We start from the raw sequence: 18,319 nt of genomic DNA on the forward strand, positions 1-18,319 counted from the left end.
TCTTTTAGTGAAGTTTAGGGCTAGTGACCGGTGATCACCGTAGTATTTCTCTGTTTTTCTTGTTGTTTAATGCTGGCAAAATGGCTTTCAATAAATAATAACAACCAGTTTATCACAAAGGATCAACCATCATTGTGCTTGTGCACGTCTGTAAGGATAAAGTAGATATTCACGGTTGTAGAAAATGTTAAACTATAGACTGAAGAAAATAATGTCACACACAATGAAGATCTGACGTCTCTTGGAGAAGCATAAACCCCTTTCACACATCTAATTCCATTTGATTGTATTCTTATTGTGCCAAATCAGAATGTAAGTCATTTCTCAGAACTACACAGAATGAGTAAAGTTTCGACCTTGCCCACTCAGTTTACAAGAACATTTGAGACAGTATCAAGAAAAACGGGAAGAAACCTCAAGCAGACCAGACTCAGCGGGATAGCCATGGCAGATCTCAGGCAAAAAAAGTATATACTACAAAACCTGTAGTAAATAATCTCAGTAAAGTTGCAACTGAGACAACCAAATACAGGATAGTTCATTGTGAGTAGTGGAGGGATAACATAAATATGGAACAATGAGCTATACATCAGAGTCCCAGAGAAACCAGGTGTGTACAGTTTGTGTATACATCGATGCTGTTTCCTAATCATCCAGTTTGGAGATATCTGTAAGCCCAGTCTACCACCCAGACCTTCTGTTGGTCTTCATGGCATCTCACCACTCACCCGAGACTTCCTCAGCTGCATTTCACAGAGTAGATACATACACCTGCAGTGTATAAGTAGCACAGTAGTATGTTTGAATACATGCACAAAGCTGAGTGGAGTAAAATTTAAAGATTTGAAGGCTATTGCTCTCATCCATCTTCATCATAATTACTTCTATAGCTATTTTTCGGCCTCACAGTATATCTTGGCAAGTAGATGTCAATATTTAGTAAAAAGTAGTGTATTTTTGCTTTGATTGCCATTTAATGCATCATTTGGTCTCATTGATTATTAGCAGTTGGAGACAGTCCAAAGACTTGGCGCAGTGGGCAGCTGCCACAGTCTGGCTCCCACACATCTTGACATGGTGCCTTGGTCAAGGGCAGGGAAGGGCATACCTTAATGTGCATGTTTTGATGGCAGGAGGAAATCAAAGTGTCCAGAGAGAACCCACACAGATACGGGGAGAGAACATGAAAACTGCACAGAAAGGAACTGGAAATTGAACCCCAGATTGTCTGGCTGTGATGCAGGAGTGTTAACCTCTGAGCCACCGTGCCACCCTCCATGTTTGCCTGTCCTGCTTTCTACCTTAACAAGAGCTTGATAGCCACGTGAACGCCACTGAGGAATGTCCCAGAAAGGTTTAATGTGGGAAAATTATTTTAGTGGTTCCTTAGTTAAGGGAAAAAGGTGGTAATTATCAAAGCACTAGTAAAAGGCATTAAAGCTAACTTAATAAAAAAAAAAAAAAAAAAAAAATCTCAAAAATATCTGTTGATGAGTGCTTCCTTTACTCAGAAAATTGTTTGCAGTGCTCTGTTTGAATGTGATACTTTATACAAACAACCAAAAATAACTCCAAGGTACTCTCATAACAAAAAAGTTAAAAAGCCTTTATTATTATGGCTAAGTCGTCATGACCTTCTTAAATAAAAGCTTCTACATGTCTTGGCATTACACTTTTGTCAGGGAGTCCGACAACTCACAGGGAAGGTTGTTTTACTACATATTACAACAAAAATCTTCCCTATACTCGTAAACCAGCCCTCATGAGATACAAGACAAAATAGGGCTGATGAATCATACACTTTTCCTATCAATTTTATTGCCCTGGAAACTCAGGGCCATACAAATCTTAAATCAGGGCAACACAAAAAAGACATTGAAAATACCAGGCTTTGTATCGCCCTGCTTTTCATCCAATCAGGAGCTGCCATTTCTCGGCCCCCACCAATGACACACCCCAATTTTGTGTTACACTGGTGACAAGTGCAGGATTCTGATACAGGATCCAGATCATTTCATTCAACCAAGATGTCTGATCAAGGGGAGAGAGTTTTAGCCTCCCTAGCAGGGAGAATTCTACCACTTGAGTCTCACACTGAAGTTGTGAGACATCAAGAAGTTAGTGAAGAGGACACTCATCACTTTATAGAGATACAAAAGAACATTCCATAATTTACATATGATTTACCTATGTTATTCTTTCTACATAATTTGTGTATGATTATTGTTCTTTATTTTTGTTGTAATATGTGATAAATATCTTATTACATATCTTTTTATGTATCTGTATCATACAGATACATCAGGGCATGATACAGGGCGGGATACATAAACAGACATGTGATAAGGTACACGTAGCTAACTTTGTAGTTGCTTATTCTCACTGTTTGGGTTTGTTTTTTTCCTCCCATCAGGAGGACCATGAGAGCGGCTCCAGCTCCACCAGCCGCAGCATGTCGGACAGCTCCAAGTCTGTGGCCAAGCCTCGCCGCATTCAGCAGGCCGCACCCAGTGATCCGGACCTGCCCGCAGGTGAGTGGTGGGTCTAGGACCGCAGAGGCCTTGATGCCTCGTCTGCTTAAAAAGTAACCACCAGGGTGGAAAAAGTCCCTGTGGGTTGTGAGGGCTACTAACTATCTGGCTTAAAATGTTCATTGAAAATACAGGAATTATATGTATATATGTGACAGTGTAAATGCTTAGATTGAGTTTAATCTGTGAATCACTTTTAGCCCATCTTTCAAGATTAGAGTTCAAGATTAGCGCTTTCTGCATACACTGTAATTCATAAACTACATTTATTTTCTGTACCTGCCAATTCTAATATTCTATCCCTGCGGTCATTGGCCGAGAGGGGTGTACATCCTGGACAGGAATCCAGTCTATCGCAGGGCCACACATAAACAGACAAACACACCTATGGTCAATTACATCTAATCTGTGTATGTCTTTAGAAGTGGGAGGAAGACGGTGCACCTGCAGGGAACCCACATAAACATGAGGACAACTTACAAACTCAATACAGAAAGGACCAGTTAAGAAGCAATCCCACAACCTTCGTGCTGTGAGGCAACAGTGATAACTGCAAAGCCACCATGCTGCCCGGTTTTGAAAACATTTAGAATAAAAAAGTTTGCTAACTTTTTAAAGTAGTGATGCTGTTTTGTCAAATGCAACATTTTGGTGTGGGAGACAAATAGAACCTCTGAAAAGTTTCATGGTGGAGAAAAAGCAGAGGTGAGCACAAACGTTTGGAGTATAGCCTAAAACTGGATTGAAAACATTTGGCTGTGTTAGAAAGTGGTAAAAAAGAAATAAGATAGGTAGGGGCATCTGTTACAAGGTGGAGGTCACAGTCTAACACCCAGCCATGAGGTGGGACTCCCAGAACTCCAGTGTGTCTGAGTATATGAACCTGCACTTCTGGCTGGTTGTATCTGGGGAGGATCCATTTCCAGGCCTGATGTTATGAGATAATATCTCTCCCCAGCTGTTAAAGCAGAGTATCTCCAACAAACCTCTTCTCAGGTGTGTGTGTGTGTGTGTGTCTGCTTGTGAGTAACATTGTGTGGGTTTTCTGCATAGTTCATAGTTGTGAGCACCTCACACATTTCCAGCAGCAGACATTGTATCAAACCTTGACAGGGTGTAGAGATACTTCACGACCCATTAGGACTGAGATGAGTGCTGAAATCAAAGTGGAAAGTCACTTAAAATGAAGATGAGATAATATTCACCTGCTCTCATTCAGAGAGGATATTTTCTTGAGAATTAGATGTAAAACTAAGTAGAGAAGCTTGAATCCGAGAGCCTACACAGAAACATGTAAAACTAATATATTAAGTATTTATTATATGACTTCAAATGTTCTCTGTTCAAAACCACCTGTGCCCATTCTTCATGTAATGTGAAGTTGCGTAATCTGTTTTAAAATGTGTGAATCCACTATCTGATCCACTGTGGGGACCCTGAGCAAAAAGGGAGATGCTGAGAGATGTTGAAGCGAAAATATATTTTTGAATGGCACCATTTAAGATATAAGATCATTAGCTTTGCTATTGCCATATTTACATGCTGTGAATATTAATGCTATTCCAAGTGTCGACTTTATTGAACCCTTGTCTGTATATATCAGTCTAGTATGAGTCACAGGAGGCTTATACCATAAAGAATTTATAGAATTTGTAATATTGCAGCTGTGATTTGCTGCTCCCATTCATTTCTCTTAAGGGGCTAACCCACATCAGCACCACTGAACAGGACAGTAACCTCGACAGTAAAATATACCGTCAAAAACAGTTTTTGCAACAAAAACACAAAAGTTAACAAGCACTGTAAAAAGAGAGAGAGGAAAACAAGCAGAAAAAATATAAACCATGGTAATATTCAGGTGATCATGCAGGATGTTATGTACATGTGTACGTGCGAAAGGTATGAATCCATATACAGTGTGAAAGATTAAAAAATAGGTGTGTGATAATTTGAATGGTGGGGGGGAGTTGCATCGGTGCCCCAATCCACTCAAGTGGCATAGGACATGGGCTGGGACATTACCATTACTCTTTGCTGCCAGGAGGTGAGAAGCAAACACATGGACTGTAGACCAGTCACCCAATGAAATCGTGCAACCAACATCCCCTCACTAGGATGGAAACCCTAGCCCCAGTGTTGGGCAGGGCCCAAACCCACATACCATATTTACGTTAATAAATGCCCCAGGGGCCTGACATTTTTGTGAAGGGGGGCGTTTATTGACAACTGTTTACGTATGCATGTATGCTGTACAGTACGATCTTACGGTACTGTGCGTACTGCATGCAAAAGAAGCAGCGCAGACTCGAAACAAATGTTTTCTGTTGAGCACAAAGTAACACTGTCGCCTGTTTTTAATAACGCCATTAACATTTAATCAGTAAGATACTCTTACTCGTAAAACAAATATAGTATAGTTCCAGTTTGACCAGTACAACTCAGATTACAAGCTTTCATTCAGCCTTGCCGAATCAATAATAATCTCCAATCAGAAGCATCTATCTGTCCATCCATCCATTTTCTTCCGCTTTATCTGGAGTCGGGTCGCGGGGGCAGCAGCTCAAGCAAAGCCGCCCAGACCTCCCGATCCACACACACCTCCCCCAGCTCCTCCAGGGGAACCGAGCTGGTGACTGAGCTCCTCACCCTATCTCTAAGGGAGCGCCCAGCCACCCTATGGAGGAAACTCATCTCGGCCGCTTGTACTCGCGATGTCGTTCTTTCGGTCATGAGCCAAATCTCATGACCATAGGTGAGGATCGGAATGTAGATCGATCGGTAAATCCAGAGCTTTGCCCCCCTACTCAGCTCTCTCTTCACCACGACGGTCCGATACAGTGACCGCATCACTGCAGATGCTGCACCGATCCGTCTATCGATCTCACGCTCCATCCGTCCCTCACTCGTGAACAAGACCCAGAGATACTCAAATTCCTACACTTGAGGCAAGGAAACTCCACCGACCTGAAGAGGGCAAAGCACCTTTTTCCGGTCGAGAACCATGGCCTTGGATTTGGAGGTGCTGATTTTCATCCCAGACGCTTCACACTCAGCTGCAAACCGCCCCAGTGCACACTGAAGGTCCTGATTTGACGAAGCCAACAGAACCACATCGTCCGCAAACAGCAGAGTCAAGATTCTGTGGTTCCTAAACCGGACCCCCTCTACACCCTGGCTGCGCCTAGAAATTCTGTCCATAAAGATAATGAACAGAACCGGTGACAAAGGGCAGCCCTGGTGGAGGCCAGCGTGCACTGGAAACAGGTTTGACTTACTATCGGCAATGCAAACCAAGCTCCTGCTGCGGTTGTACAGGGACCGGATAGCCCTTAGCAAAGGACACCAGACCCCGTAGTCCCGGAGCACCCCCCACAGGGTGCCCCGAGGGACACGGTCGAAAGCCTTCTCCAGATCCACAAATCACATGTGGACTGGTTGGGCGAACTCCCATGAACCCTCGAGCACCCGATGGAGCGTGTAGAGCTGGTCCAGTGTGCTGCGACCAGGACGAAAACCACACTGCTCCTCCTGAATCCGAGGTAATCAATCAGCGGATCCACAATTTATTCATCAACCTCCGTCAAAGCATTTTCAAGATGTCAATTGTGACTTACCTTTCTGCTGATTAAAGTCGCTAGCCGGGACTCTTGTCTGTTGTTGCAGGCAAGAAAGGGGAATTGTCCGCCGTTTCACACTGGACAGTTTTTTTATTTGTTTCTCATTAATTTGACTTTTTTCCACTGGGGCGGCCACCACTTTTCTCTGGCATGTGCTGGACCATTAATATCTTCCACTTCACCGGTTTGTATTCCCTCATATAAAGGAAAATTAATAGTAATAATAATGATAATAATATTCTCCGTGTGCTGTTGACTGATTAGACATTATTCCTCCAAATGCTGCTGCTCTCTATGCTGTTGACAGTTCTCCTGTAAACTGAAGTTACTGTCCCTTGTGTGAAGGAAAAACAATAATAATATCCTTGATGCTTTGTTTTTGTGGGACTTGTCTGATTAAGCACTTTTTCTCCAAATGCTGTCGCTCTCTGCTGCTGTTACCGTGTGTTACCACCTGCACGTCTCCGCTTTTGCCAGGCAACGTTGCCCACAGGCCAGAGTGATGAGATGCTCCCTGTCCCTCCCCGCTTGACATGCTCCCGCTGCTCTTCCAGCCCGGTTCTGGATGTCCAAGTGTTTGCTTGCTTCAGGCCATCTGCTGGAGCATTGTTGAGGCCTGGTTGCCTTAGAAAATCACTAACAAATGCAAACTCTCTTTCTACGTGATTGTGAATGGTGCTTCTGTTGCCATGAAAATCATGCAATAATGACATTACACCGTCTTTCTCCATTTCACTACATGCAATGTGGTGAAAAAAATCAAGGGAGTGTTTATTAGCGTAAATACGGTGCTAATTTTAGTACCAAACAATTTAGTTTTTGGTGAAGGTTTTGCTGAACATTCACTGAGCTCCATGTTATCACCATCACTACCTGCCTTGCCCACGTGGGCTCGTGACATAGTTTGTAAAATACATAAAATCTAGTCAAAATCTTGATAGGTATAGGTATCTGTTTGTATATTGATTTCTGTCAAAATTGGTTTCCATGTTCCGTTTATATCGTTATATACAACCGCTAACTATATATATATATATATATATATATATATATATATATATATATATAGCTTGTTTGACACAAAACACATGCCTCTCAAAACATGTCCCTGTGCAGTAAATCAAGCATACCTTTCTCTTCTTCTGTGGTGTTTAATGGCAGCCGATATCCTTATTGTTGCATTGCTGCCACCTTCTGCATCAGTTCATTATAGCAGTACTAAATCCTCTCTATTAATCCAGTGTCTTTTAAGTATTTAAAAAGCCAACACTTCCCCCTCTCACTTGACCTATTTGACTCATAAACCGATTTCAATTGTCAAGGTGGTGGAGGTGTGCACATAACTACAGCCAGCTCAGAGCGCAATACAGCGAGGAGCCAAGGGTTGTCTGTACCCACACAGGTGCTGACCACTTTGGGCTTCCTGCTATCATGGGCATTCCAGCGCGAGCTGGCTGATCGGTCAGGAGTGTGCCAGTCAACCTTGCACCGAGCCACCAGCGGTGTGGAATGCAATCATCCAAATGTCATCAGGTACATTCCAACATTACAGCGCATTTTGCAGCGAGAGCCAGTTTCCCGAATGTAATCGGAGCTACTAACTGCACACATATTGGTATGAAGGCACCATCACATGATGAATTTGTGTCTATTAATAGGAAACATTTTCATTCCATCAATGTTCAAATCATATGTGGTGCGCAAACCAGAGCGGGCGCATTTGGGGATGTACGCATTCAAATATGTTTTTTATTATTATTATTATTATTATTATTAATGTATTTTTAAATTTTTGCTTAATGATGAGCTGCAGAGATTCTTAACAGGCTTCCTGTGCTCTGTATTTGTCAGTGAATGTCACACTGTCAGCGGAGGCACGCATCACCTTTTTAATGTCAGTGTGTGCGCATGCTGTTCTAGCTGTTGTGACTCCCATCAACATTTTTCCAGTTTCACGATTAATCCATTCAACAGCGTGCTGAATAAACTATCCTTGCGTGTCTCCACGTAATTTCCATTCATCAATCTTCTAATTTATTTTCTGTGTTCATGTTGCCTGATGTGACGTTGTGGGGAATCGCTGCTCAAAGGGCCGATTTACATGAAATTGCATATTTAAATGGAGCATGGCCAGGGAGGACATTGGTTCCACACTCGGTTCCATGTTCGGTGGAATGTACAAATGGAATGTGCGTGGATTCATGCCTATGCACACTTTCACACATCTGAATATATAGTTTCTCTCTTTAAGGTGCAGCTTCATCCAGAGATGGGAGTTGTGTCTGTGTTGGCGATCCTCCTGTCTTGTGCACCAACAGCAATTTCTTGTATATTTGTCCGTGAATTGTTCTGTGAATTATTTCTGTAATTTATGTTTGTAGCATGGCCCAAGCAGAGGGTCACCCCTTTTGAGTCTGGTCTGCTTGAGGTTTCTTCCTCAGAGGGAGTATTTCCAATCCACTGTTGCTCTGGGGGTTGGTAAGGTTAGACCTTACCTGTGTGAAGCTGCCTTGAGGCAAAGCTGTTGTGATTTGGTGCTATATAAAGGAAATAAATTGAAATTGAATTGAATTGAGTATGTTTGTGCTCATGCCAGATTCAGGGTTTTGGCATACGCCAACTTTTAGTAGAAAGTCCACGCACGTCTTTGTACATGAGGCCTCCGGTGATGGCCTTTTTTTAATTACAATTTTTAACTATTGCACCAGTTTTAAAGGACTTACAAGTGGCTAAAGACTTTTCATTGGCAAAAGCTATCATGTCTTTAAGTGTATTATTTACTGAAAGCAGAAAGTGTGTAATTACTGATTTGTTTTATCAGACACTTCGAATTTGATAAATATAAAATGAAAACAATGAAAGCTGAATTAAAGTCAGTTAATGCAGTGGAAATGTATTACAGACACATACAAGATTTTAATGAAATCAAGACTTCAGTCATATTTTGTTCCAGTATGAATCAAATAGCACTGTGTTTTAAATCAAGAAAAACTGACCACTGCTCTCAGAATGCACCATATTGCACCATGCCACTCACATTTGGTTGCAGGTGACTCTATGGTTTGGTGTGTATATAGCCCGTTTGAATATTTGGACATTCATTGTGTAATACCTTTCATGGCATGCACTGAAAGTTTAAGAAAAATCCTGATTCATAAAGATTTGCCTGTGGATATGTGCAATTCATGGATCAGCACACATTTTTCTCCCACACAGACATTTGAGAGAGAAGTACAACCCCTGGCAATAATTATGGAATCACTGGCCTCGGAGGATGTTCATTCAGTTGTTTAATTTTGTAGAAAAAAAGCAGATCACAGACATGACACAAAACTAAAGTCATTTCAAATGGCAACTTTCTGGCTTTAAGAAATACTATAAGAAATCAGGAAAAATAATTGTGGCAGTCAGTAATGGTTACTTTTTAGACCAAGCAGAGGGAAAAAAATATGGACTCACTCACTTCTGAGGAATAAATTATGGAATCACCCTGTAAATTTTCATCCACAAAACTAACACCTGCATCAAATCAGATCTGCTTGTTAGTCTGCTTCTAAAAAGGAGTGAACACACCTTGGAGAGCTGTTGCAGCAAGTGGACTGACATGAATCATGGCTCCAACATGAGAGATGTCAGTTGAAACAAAGGAGAGGATTATCAAACTCTTAAAAGAGGGTAAATCATCACGCAATGTTGCAAAAGATGTTGGTTGTTCACAGTCAGCTGTGTCTAAACTCTGGACCAAATACAAACAACATGGGAAGGTTGTTAAAGGCAAACATACTGGTAGACCAAGGAAGACATCAAAGCGTCAAGACAGAAAACTTAAAGCAATATGTCTCAAAAATCGAAAATGCACAACAAAACAAATGAGGAACGAATGGGAGGAAACTGGAGTCAACGTCTGTGACCGAACTGTAAGAAACCGCCTTAAGGAAATGGGATTTACATACAGAAAAACTAAACGAAAGCCATCATTAACACCTAAACAGAAAAAAACAAGGTTACAATGGGCTAAGGAAAATCAATCGTGGACTATGGATGACTGGATGAAAGTCATATTCAGTGATGAATCTCAAATCTGCATTGGGCAAGGTGATGATGCTGGAACTTTTGTTTGGTGCCACTCCAATGAATAAAGATGACTGGCTGAAGAAAACATGTAAATTTCCACAGTCATTGATGGTATGGGGCTGCATGTCAGGTAAAGGCACTGGGGAGATGGCTGTCATTACATCATCAATAAATGCACAAGTTTACGTTGATATTTTGGACACTTTTCTTATCCCATCAATTGAAAGGATGTTTGGGGATGATTAAATCATTTTTCAAGATGATAATGCATCTTGCCATAGAACAAAAACTGTGAAAACATTCCTTGCAAAAAGACACATAGGGTCAATGTCATGGCCTGCAAATAGTCCGGATCTTAATCCAATTGAAAATCTTTGGTGGAAGTTGAAGAAAATGGTCCATGACAAGGCTCCAACCTGCAAAGCTGATCTGGCAACAGCAATCAGAGAAAGTTGGAGCCAGACTGATGAAGAGTAGTGTTTGTCACTCATTAAGGCCATGCCTCAGAGACTGCAAGCTGTTATAAAAGCCAGAGGTGGTGCAACAAAATACTAGTGATGTGTTGGAGCGTTCTTTTGTTTTTCATGATTCCATAATTTTTTCCTCAGAATTGAGTGATTCCATATTTTTTTCCCTCTGCTTGGTCTAAAAAAGTAACCGTTACTGACTGCCACAATTTTTTTTTCCAGATTTCTTATAGTGTTTCTTAAAGCCAGAAAGTTGCCATTTGAAATTACTTTAGTTTTGTGTCATGTCTGTGATCTGCTTTTTTTCTACAAAATTAAACAACTGAATGAACATCCTCCGAGTCCGGTGATTCCATAATTTTTGCCAGGGGTTGTAATAAAACCCTTGTAAATAGGGCAAAATTTGCTGCACCACTTGGAGATACTAGGGATTAAACTGGTATTTTATTTGGTTTCCAGTGATGAAACATTAATTCCACAGGCTGACAAGCTGTTTTGTTTGTTTGTTTTTTGTTTTTTTTTCTCTTGCCGTACCTGCTATACTTTGCAGTACTGGTGTCTCTGCAGGCAGTGATCGCCACACTGTGTACAGATGAGTGTTTGGAAGGGGGGTGTAGCTGCTGTGGCTGTTAGTTGTACACTTAGTGAGGTCTGTGTTCATGGTGAGACCAGCAGCCTGTCTTGTCTCTTTGTCAGCATCTCCATCAACAAACCACTGCCTTGCATCTGTTCCTCTCCTCTTCAAAACAACCAAAACAAAACATGGCCGACACTAAAAAGGAGCCACCAGCAATTATCCAGTCATTTGGCCCTAAGCTCTCACATGCTGAATGAATTTTTCCTCCCTGTTCTCCCTGTGGTGGAAAATAGTGATGTTAATTCATATGCCATGGGATTGGTAGCCACACAAAGACCAAGTGCTTGCACCTTGGGCGATCCTGCGAGTGATTATGTTTACTGCTGCTTGTGGGGGACCAGCGGCCACCGTTTGTGAGAACCATATTGCTCCGTTCCAGTAGATTCCTGCTTTGGTCCTATTCACACTGTTGAAAATGTGTTTTGTTTTATATGAGTTCAAAGAGATTTTAGAGTGGTACCGTCTGGCTTTGAGTCTTGGTAGAGCCTGCTACCTGTGGGTTTGGTGGATCAAAGTCACTTTCAGAGCAGCATTTGCAGTTACAGAGTTAACCCCCCCTAAAGAACCACAAAACTATATTGAAACACTTATGTGAACTTAAGAGTATAACAACAAAATGTTTTGACTCTATCTACATTCTATGAATATGAAGAGTTGCTTATTTATTACAAGTTGTATCACTATAGATGTAATATTTTCTGGAGGTCTGACAGCATGTGCATGTACTGTACCGTCCTTTGTCGTATCCACCACACTCCAGAACCACCTTGTGTCCTGGATGGCACCCACCCAGGTGGGCGACCGGTCCAGATCTACCTGCTGCAGCCAGGATGCCGTTCCCTTGGTCTTCTCCAGTCAGTGGTGTCCTCAAAACTGAGGCACCTGCATGTTGGGTCACGCCCAGAGAAATGCGTCACATTGGCAAAAATTGTTGTAGTTGATGTTCCCCTCACAATTTAAGTGATACTCCAGCTGAGTCTCCTTTAGTAACTGTTCATTTGACATAGTCATTCCAGCTGCATGTAAGGATCCTCTGAATTGACATTGTACCAAAGACACCCAGTCATCACCTAAGGTCACTGGTTAGTGTACAAGTCTCACAGCCATACACTAAGAGTGCAAACAGCCAGGGGCGTAGGCAGAAATCATAAAACAGGTGGGCCCAGAAAAAATCAGACGGGCCCAAACTTTGGGGTTGTAGGTAAGGAGTAGGTATTATAATACACCGTTTGAAAAGGTATGCCTCGTTTGGACATCGCAAGCAATGTTATCAGCCTACAGCACTGGTAGAGTGAGCACTCAGACGCGACACGTCAGACACAAGTACTCTTCATGGATAATGCAAGCTGCAGTGCAGCCCCACACACACATTCAGTGCAAGTCTGGTAGCCTACTTGGCTTGGCCTAAACCCAAAACGTCAGTAGGTATTTAAATAAGGCATTGTTTCAAAAATGAATTCCAAGTTTAATGATGAACACATCTCAGCCAACTGCACAGACGCTGTGTGCACAGTTACACAGACGCAAAGTGTCAGACACAAGCACCCCATGGACAATGCAAGCAGCAACGCAACTCTTAGTCATGTAAAGTCCTTTAAAATAAAAATTCAAAGTATATCCGCAACATGAAAACGGGTTGGCTCGGCGGCCAAATTATGAATTCATAATTAATTTTATTATGTAAAATATTTGTATACATGATTGCATATAACGACACAACATAACATTCAACAAAAACAGCTATTAACAATTAAAATCTGGTGGCATTCATTATACTATACAACCCCTGGCAAAAATTATGGAATCACCGGCCTCGGAGGATGTTTATTCAGATGTTTAATTTTGTAGAAGAAAAGCAGATCACAGACATGACACAAAACTAAAGTCATTTCAAATGGCAACTTTCTGGCTTTAAGAAACACTATAAGAAATCAGGAAAAAAATTGTGGCAGTCAGTAGCGGTTACTTTTTAGACCAAGCAGAGGGAAAAAAATATGGACTCACTCAATTCTGAGGAATAAATTATGGAATCACCCTGTAAATTTTAATCCCCAAAACTAACACCTGCATCAAATCAGATGTGCTCGTTAGTCTGCATCTACAAAAGGAGTGATCACACCTTGGAGAGCTGTTGCACCAAGTGGACTGACGTGAATCACGGCTCCAACATGAGAGATGTCAATTGAAACAAAGGAGAGGATTATCAAACTCTTAAAAGAGGGTAAATCATCACGCAATGTTGCAAAAGATGTTGGTTGTTCACAGTCAGCTGTGTCTAAACTCTGGACCAAATACAAACAACATGGGAAGGTTGTTAAAGGCAAACATACTGGTAGACCAAGGAAGACGTCAAAGCGTCAAGACAAAAAACTTAAAGCAATATGTCTCAAAAATCGAAAATGCACAACAAAACAAATGAGGAACGAATGGGAGGAAACTGGAGTCAATGTCTATGACCAAACTGTAAGAAACCGCCTAAAGGAAATGGGATTTGCATACAGAAAAGCTAAACGAAAGCCATCATTAACACCTAAACAGAAAAAAACAAGGTTACAATGGGCTAAGGAAAAGCAATCGTGGACTGTGGATGACTGGATGAAAGTCATATTCAGTGATGAATCTCAAATCTGCATTGGGCAAGGTGATGATGCTGGAACTTTTGTTTGGTGCCGTTCCAATGAGATTTATAAAGATGATTGCCTGAAGAAAACATGTAAATTTCCACAGTCATTGATGATATGGGGCTGCATGTCAGGTAAAGGCACTGGGGAGATGGCTGTCATTACATCATCAATAAATGCACAAGTTTACGTTGATATTTTGGACACTTTTCTTATCCCATCAATTGAAAGGATGTTTGGGGATGATGAAATCATTTTTCAAGATGATAATGCATCTTCCAATAGAGCAAAATGGAGCAAAAATAGAGCAAAAACTGTGAAAACATTCCTTGCAAAAAGACACATAGGGTCAATGTCATGGCCTGCAAATAGTCCGGATCTTAATCCAATTGAAAATCTTTGGTGGAAGTTGAAGAAAATGGTCCATGACAAGGCTCCAACCTGCAAAGCTGATCTGGCAACAGCAGTCAGAGAAAGTTGGAGCCAGATTGATGAAGAGTACTGTTTGTCACTCATTAAGTCCATGCCTCAGAGACTGCAAGCTGTTATAAAAGCCAGAGGTGGTGCAACAAAATACTAGTGATGTGTTGGAGCGTTCTTTTGTTTTTCATGATTCCATAATTTTTTCCTCAGAACTGAGTGATTCCATATTTTTTTCCCTCTGCTTGGTCTAAAAAAGTAACCGTTACTGACTGCCACAATTCTTTTTCCAGATTTCTTAAAGCCTGAAAGTTGCCATTTGAAATGACTTTAGTTTTTGTCATGTCTGTGATCTGCTTTTTTCTACAAAATTGAACAACTGAATGAACATCCTCCGAGGCCGGTGATTCCATAATTTTTGTCAGGGGTTGTAATACAGATCATAATTTGCTTTAAAAATATCTGTACTTGAGGATAAGACCACTTCAGGTGGCAAACTTTTCCAGATCTTTACTGCTCGGTTACTAAAGAATTCTTTCCTCACATTTAATCTAGATCTATTAACTTCCAAGCACAATTCATGACCTCTAAGGCCAGTATACCTTCTCAATTCAAAAATACAGTGGGGTCAACATTCTCAAAGCCATGCAAAATTTTGTATATTTCAATCAAATCACCTTGAGTTCTTCTGTCTTCAAGACTTGTGAGTCCAAGTTGCGAGAGCCTATCCTCATAAGACAGATTTTTAAATTCTGGAACCAACTTAGTGGCCCTTCTCTGTACTTTCTCTAAAATATTTTTGTGTTTCTGCAAATATGGTGACTATGCCTGCACACAATATTCAAGGTGAGGACGAACAAACGTTTTGTATAAAAGAAGAAAGGAGTCTTTGTCAGTAAACAAAAAACAAAATTGAAATTGATAAACAATGGAAACCATGGCTCGGCGGCCAAATTAAAAACCATCAGAATGGACACCAACATGATTCGTGGCAGCTGCAATATAATATTAACAATTAGGCCTATTTAGAAGAAAAAGTAATTAATGGTGTCACACTTACATTTGATGAATCCTTTTAATGCATGCTACAGCAGGAGATGACGGGTTTTTTTGTTGAACTCTCTTATCATGTCATCATAGTCCAACGATTCGGTCAGTTCTCTTTCAAGGGAAAGCACGGAGAGTGCATTCAGTCTGTGAGTCAACATGGATGTTCTGGTGGACATTTTTATCCGATTAACAGTAGAAAACAGCCATTCGATGGTGCATGTTGTTATTGGCATTGTGATGAGGGCCCGCAGAAGACTATTTATTTGAGGAAAAATGTGGTCCCTCGTTTATCGCGGGAGTTACGTTCGAAAAATAACCCGCGATAAGCGAAATCCGCGAAGTAGTCAGCGCTATTTTTTGCAATTATTATCGATGTTTTAAGGCTGTAAAACCCCTCACTACACACTTTATACACTTTTCTCAAACAGGCATTAACATTTTCTCACTTTTCTCTCCTGTGTAAACACTCTTTTTTCTTCTGTGCAAGAAGATTATAAACAGACACACACAGAACTCTCCCCTCGCTCACTGCCTCCCGAGGTACAGATGTGGGACCCGCAAAGAATCCAAGTCCTCTCTCGATGGCCACGGAGCTCTGCGGCTGCAGTCAACATCCGCATCAAAACAGCGAGCGTAGTCTCTGGACCTGTTGCCAGATTTGGCGCAATTCCGCACAGCTGCTGCATTTACCGAGCCCGCAGAAAGCGCATCGGAGGCAGTGAGAGCAATCGCGGTGATGCCGAACGGTGCTGCGACCAGCCCGCCTGATAAGGACGCAAAACACAATGCGCCCTTAAAAAAAGAAAAAAGAAAAAAAAAAGCATGCAAAATTGCACTAAAAAAACCACGAAACTGCGAGGCCGTGAAAGGTGAACTGCGTTATACTGAGGGACCACTGTACTCTGAAAATGAATTAATAAAAATCACAGAAGATGAACCAGATTTTTTTGACATTTTATTGTCGCTCAGCGCTAATGCAATACCATATCATAGGAATACAATGAGGCAACAACAGGTGACTGTCGAGTGTCGACTCAGCCTTCTCATTGGATGGGGCGGGCCTGGCTGACAAGTGGGGGGGGGCCCAGGCCCATCCAGGCCCACCTCTGGCTACGCGACCCAAAAAACCTGGATATTCGTTCCCCTGCATAGGCATTGGCATCAACAAATACCTTTATCCAATGTTGTCACAACTCCATAAGCTCTTCCCAGGAGTTTGTTGAAGTTGAACACAGAGGACGCTTTCACTGTAAACAGATACACTTCTGATGGCTGAGTCCAGGAAGTTGTAGAGGTGTCATGTGTCTCTTGACATGCTCAGTAGTCTCCTTCCAGTACTGTTTCTCAGTATAAAAATGGCTGTAATTCCTAAAGGTTTAGTGGGATATTTTTAGTAAACCCCTTTAACTAAAACTGAAAGTCTACAGGACACTCACATTTTGGTTGTTTCATTTAAACTCCTTTGTGGCAGTGTAATGGAGGTAAAATTACAAAAAATGGTGTCACTGTCCATATATGTATGGAATTTACTATTTAAAAAATTGTCCTGCATTTAAAAAAAAACCCCTTTGTTTATTTTGTTTTATGTAAATGTAGACCTGTAAAATTGTTCAAGCGTGCACAGTTAGGCATGAATGTGGGCTTCTAGGAGAAACACTGTTGATAAATCCATGGTCCAGTGCTACTGCTTTCCTGCCACTGAGGCCACTGCTTAGAACATAAACACCATCTGCTATCGTATTACTTGTAATGCCACTTATGAATGGGGAATATCCCATACTGCTAAAGGCTATAGTTTTGTCCAGCTGCCACTTTATTCTGTTCTGGGGCACCCGTGTTCCACCATTGCTTTGGTTCTACTAGTGTAAAGAGTAATTTGAAATGAAAACAAGTGGCTTGTCTTATTTTGTGGCAAGTTTTTTTTTAATTTTGTGGCCACCCTGGTAAATTTTATGAAGTATTTGGAGTGTCCCCCTTTTCCAACTTGGTTGCCAGTCATTTGTAAGTGTCTGTGATTCAGATGTCTGGGAACCATGGGTGAATCCACACTATCTTAGTTATTGCTGCGGTTTGACCTGCCAGTGGATGACAGCAGGTAAGTGATGGTGGAGGTGGATGGACCAAAAGGCTACCACAGCAGTGTCCTCGATATCCGTGGGGTTAAAACCCAGATCACACTTCATATCCAGATTGCATGCTACCAAGGTGCATGCTGACAAACTCGTCCTGATCACAGCACGCCATGTCGCATCTTGACACAGGCATTAAGCCTTTTCATTGCCATTGTTGTCCTTCCAGTCACGCCTTTACTTGTTGTATCGCTGTTTTTGCTTTTTGTTGTTGATGTTGAGTAACACGAGATGACTGTGACAGCAAGTGGAAGCCAGGTTTCGGTCAGCGCCTTCTGGACTCTCTGTCCAGATGGAAAGCAAGCAAAAAAAAACAACTTTTGACGTTGCTCTAGTGGTGTCCAACTTTCACGTTGGTCTCATGAATTGGAGACACAAGGACTCCTGGACTGACAGTGCAGCAGGTGGTGTCACAGTCACACGATCAGTGACTCGCCAACGGCAGGATTAAGTAAAGTTGAGCGATCATTAATTCTGTGCAACCCCTATGAGAAGAATTTTTGAACAGTACTGAAATTTTTGGGGCGTTTTGTCTATCCTCTTGTGTTGGGCAGGACAGCGGTGTCATAGACCTCACCAGTGTTATGGTTAAGGATGTGAATCGTACAACAACTCACGATTCAATTCGATTCCGATTCTTGGGGTGATGATTCGATTCAGAATCGATTTTCGATTCAAAGAGCTATAGTTATATTACTTTAAAAATTTTTATGTTTAAGAAAATGCAGCTTTACAAGGTTAATCAAGTGATTCTAAAGATGTAAAATTACTTA

General features: G+C 41.5%; 1 protein-coding gene across 1 annotated transcript in view; it reads left to right on the plus strand.

The window, feature by feature from the left end:
• Nucleotides 1-18,319, plus strand: part of LOC117513625 (vacuolar protein sorting-associated protein 13B-like) — a 1,146,044-nt gene that overhangs the window by 68,355 nt on the left and 1,059,370 nt on the right. The window contains 1 exon segment of the mRNA XM_034173849.1: nucleotides 2,414-2,531. Within this exon segment, the coding sequence (XP_034029740.1) occupies nucleotides 2,414-2,531 (118 nt within the window).

Source organism: Thalassophryne amazonica, chromosome 7 (genome assembly GCF_902500255.1).
Source record: "Thalassophryne amazonica chromosome 7, fThaAma1.1, whole genome shotgun sequence".
In the NCBI taxonomy this organism is placed as follows: Eukaryota; Metazoa; Chordata; class Actinopteri; order Batrachoidiformes; family Batrachoididae; genus Thalassophryne; species Thalassophryne amazonica.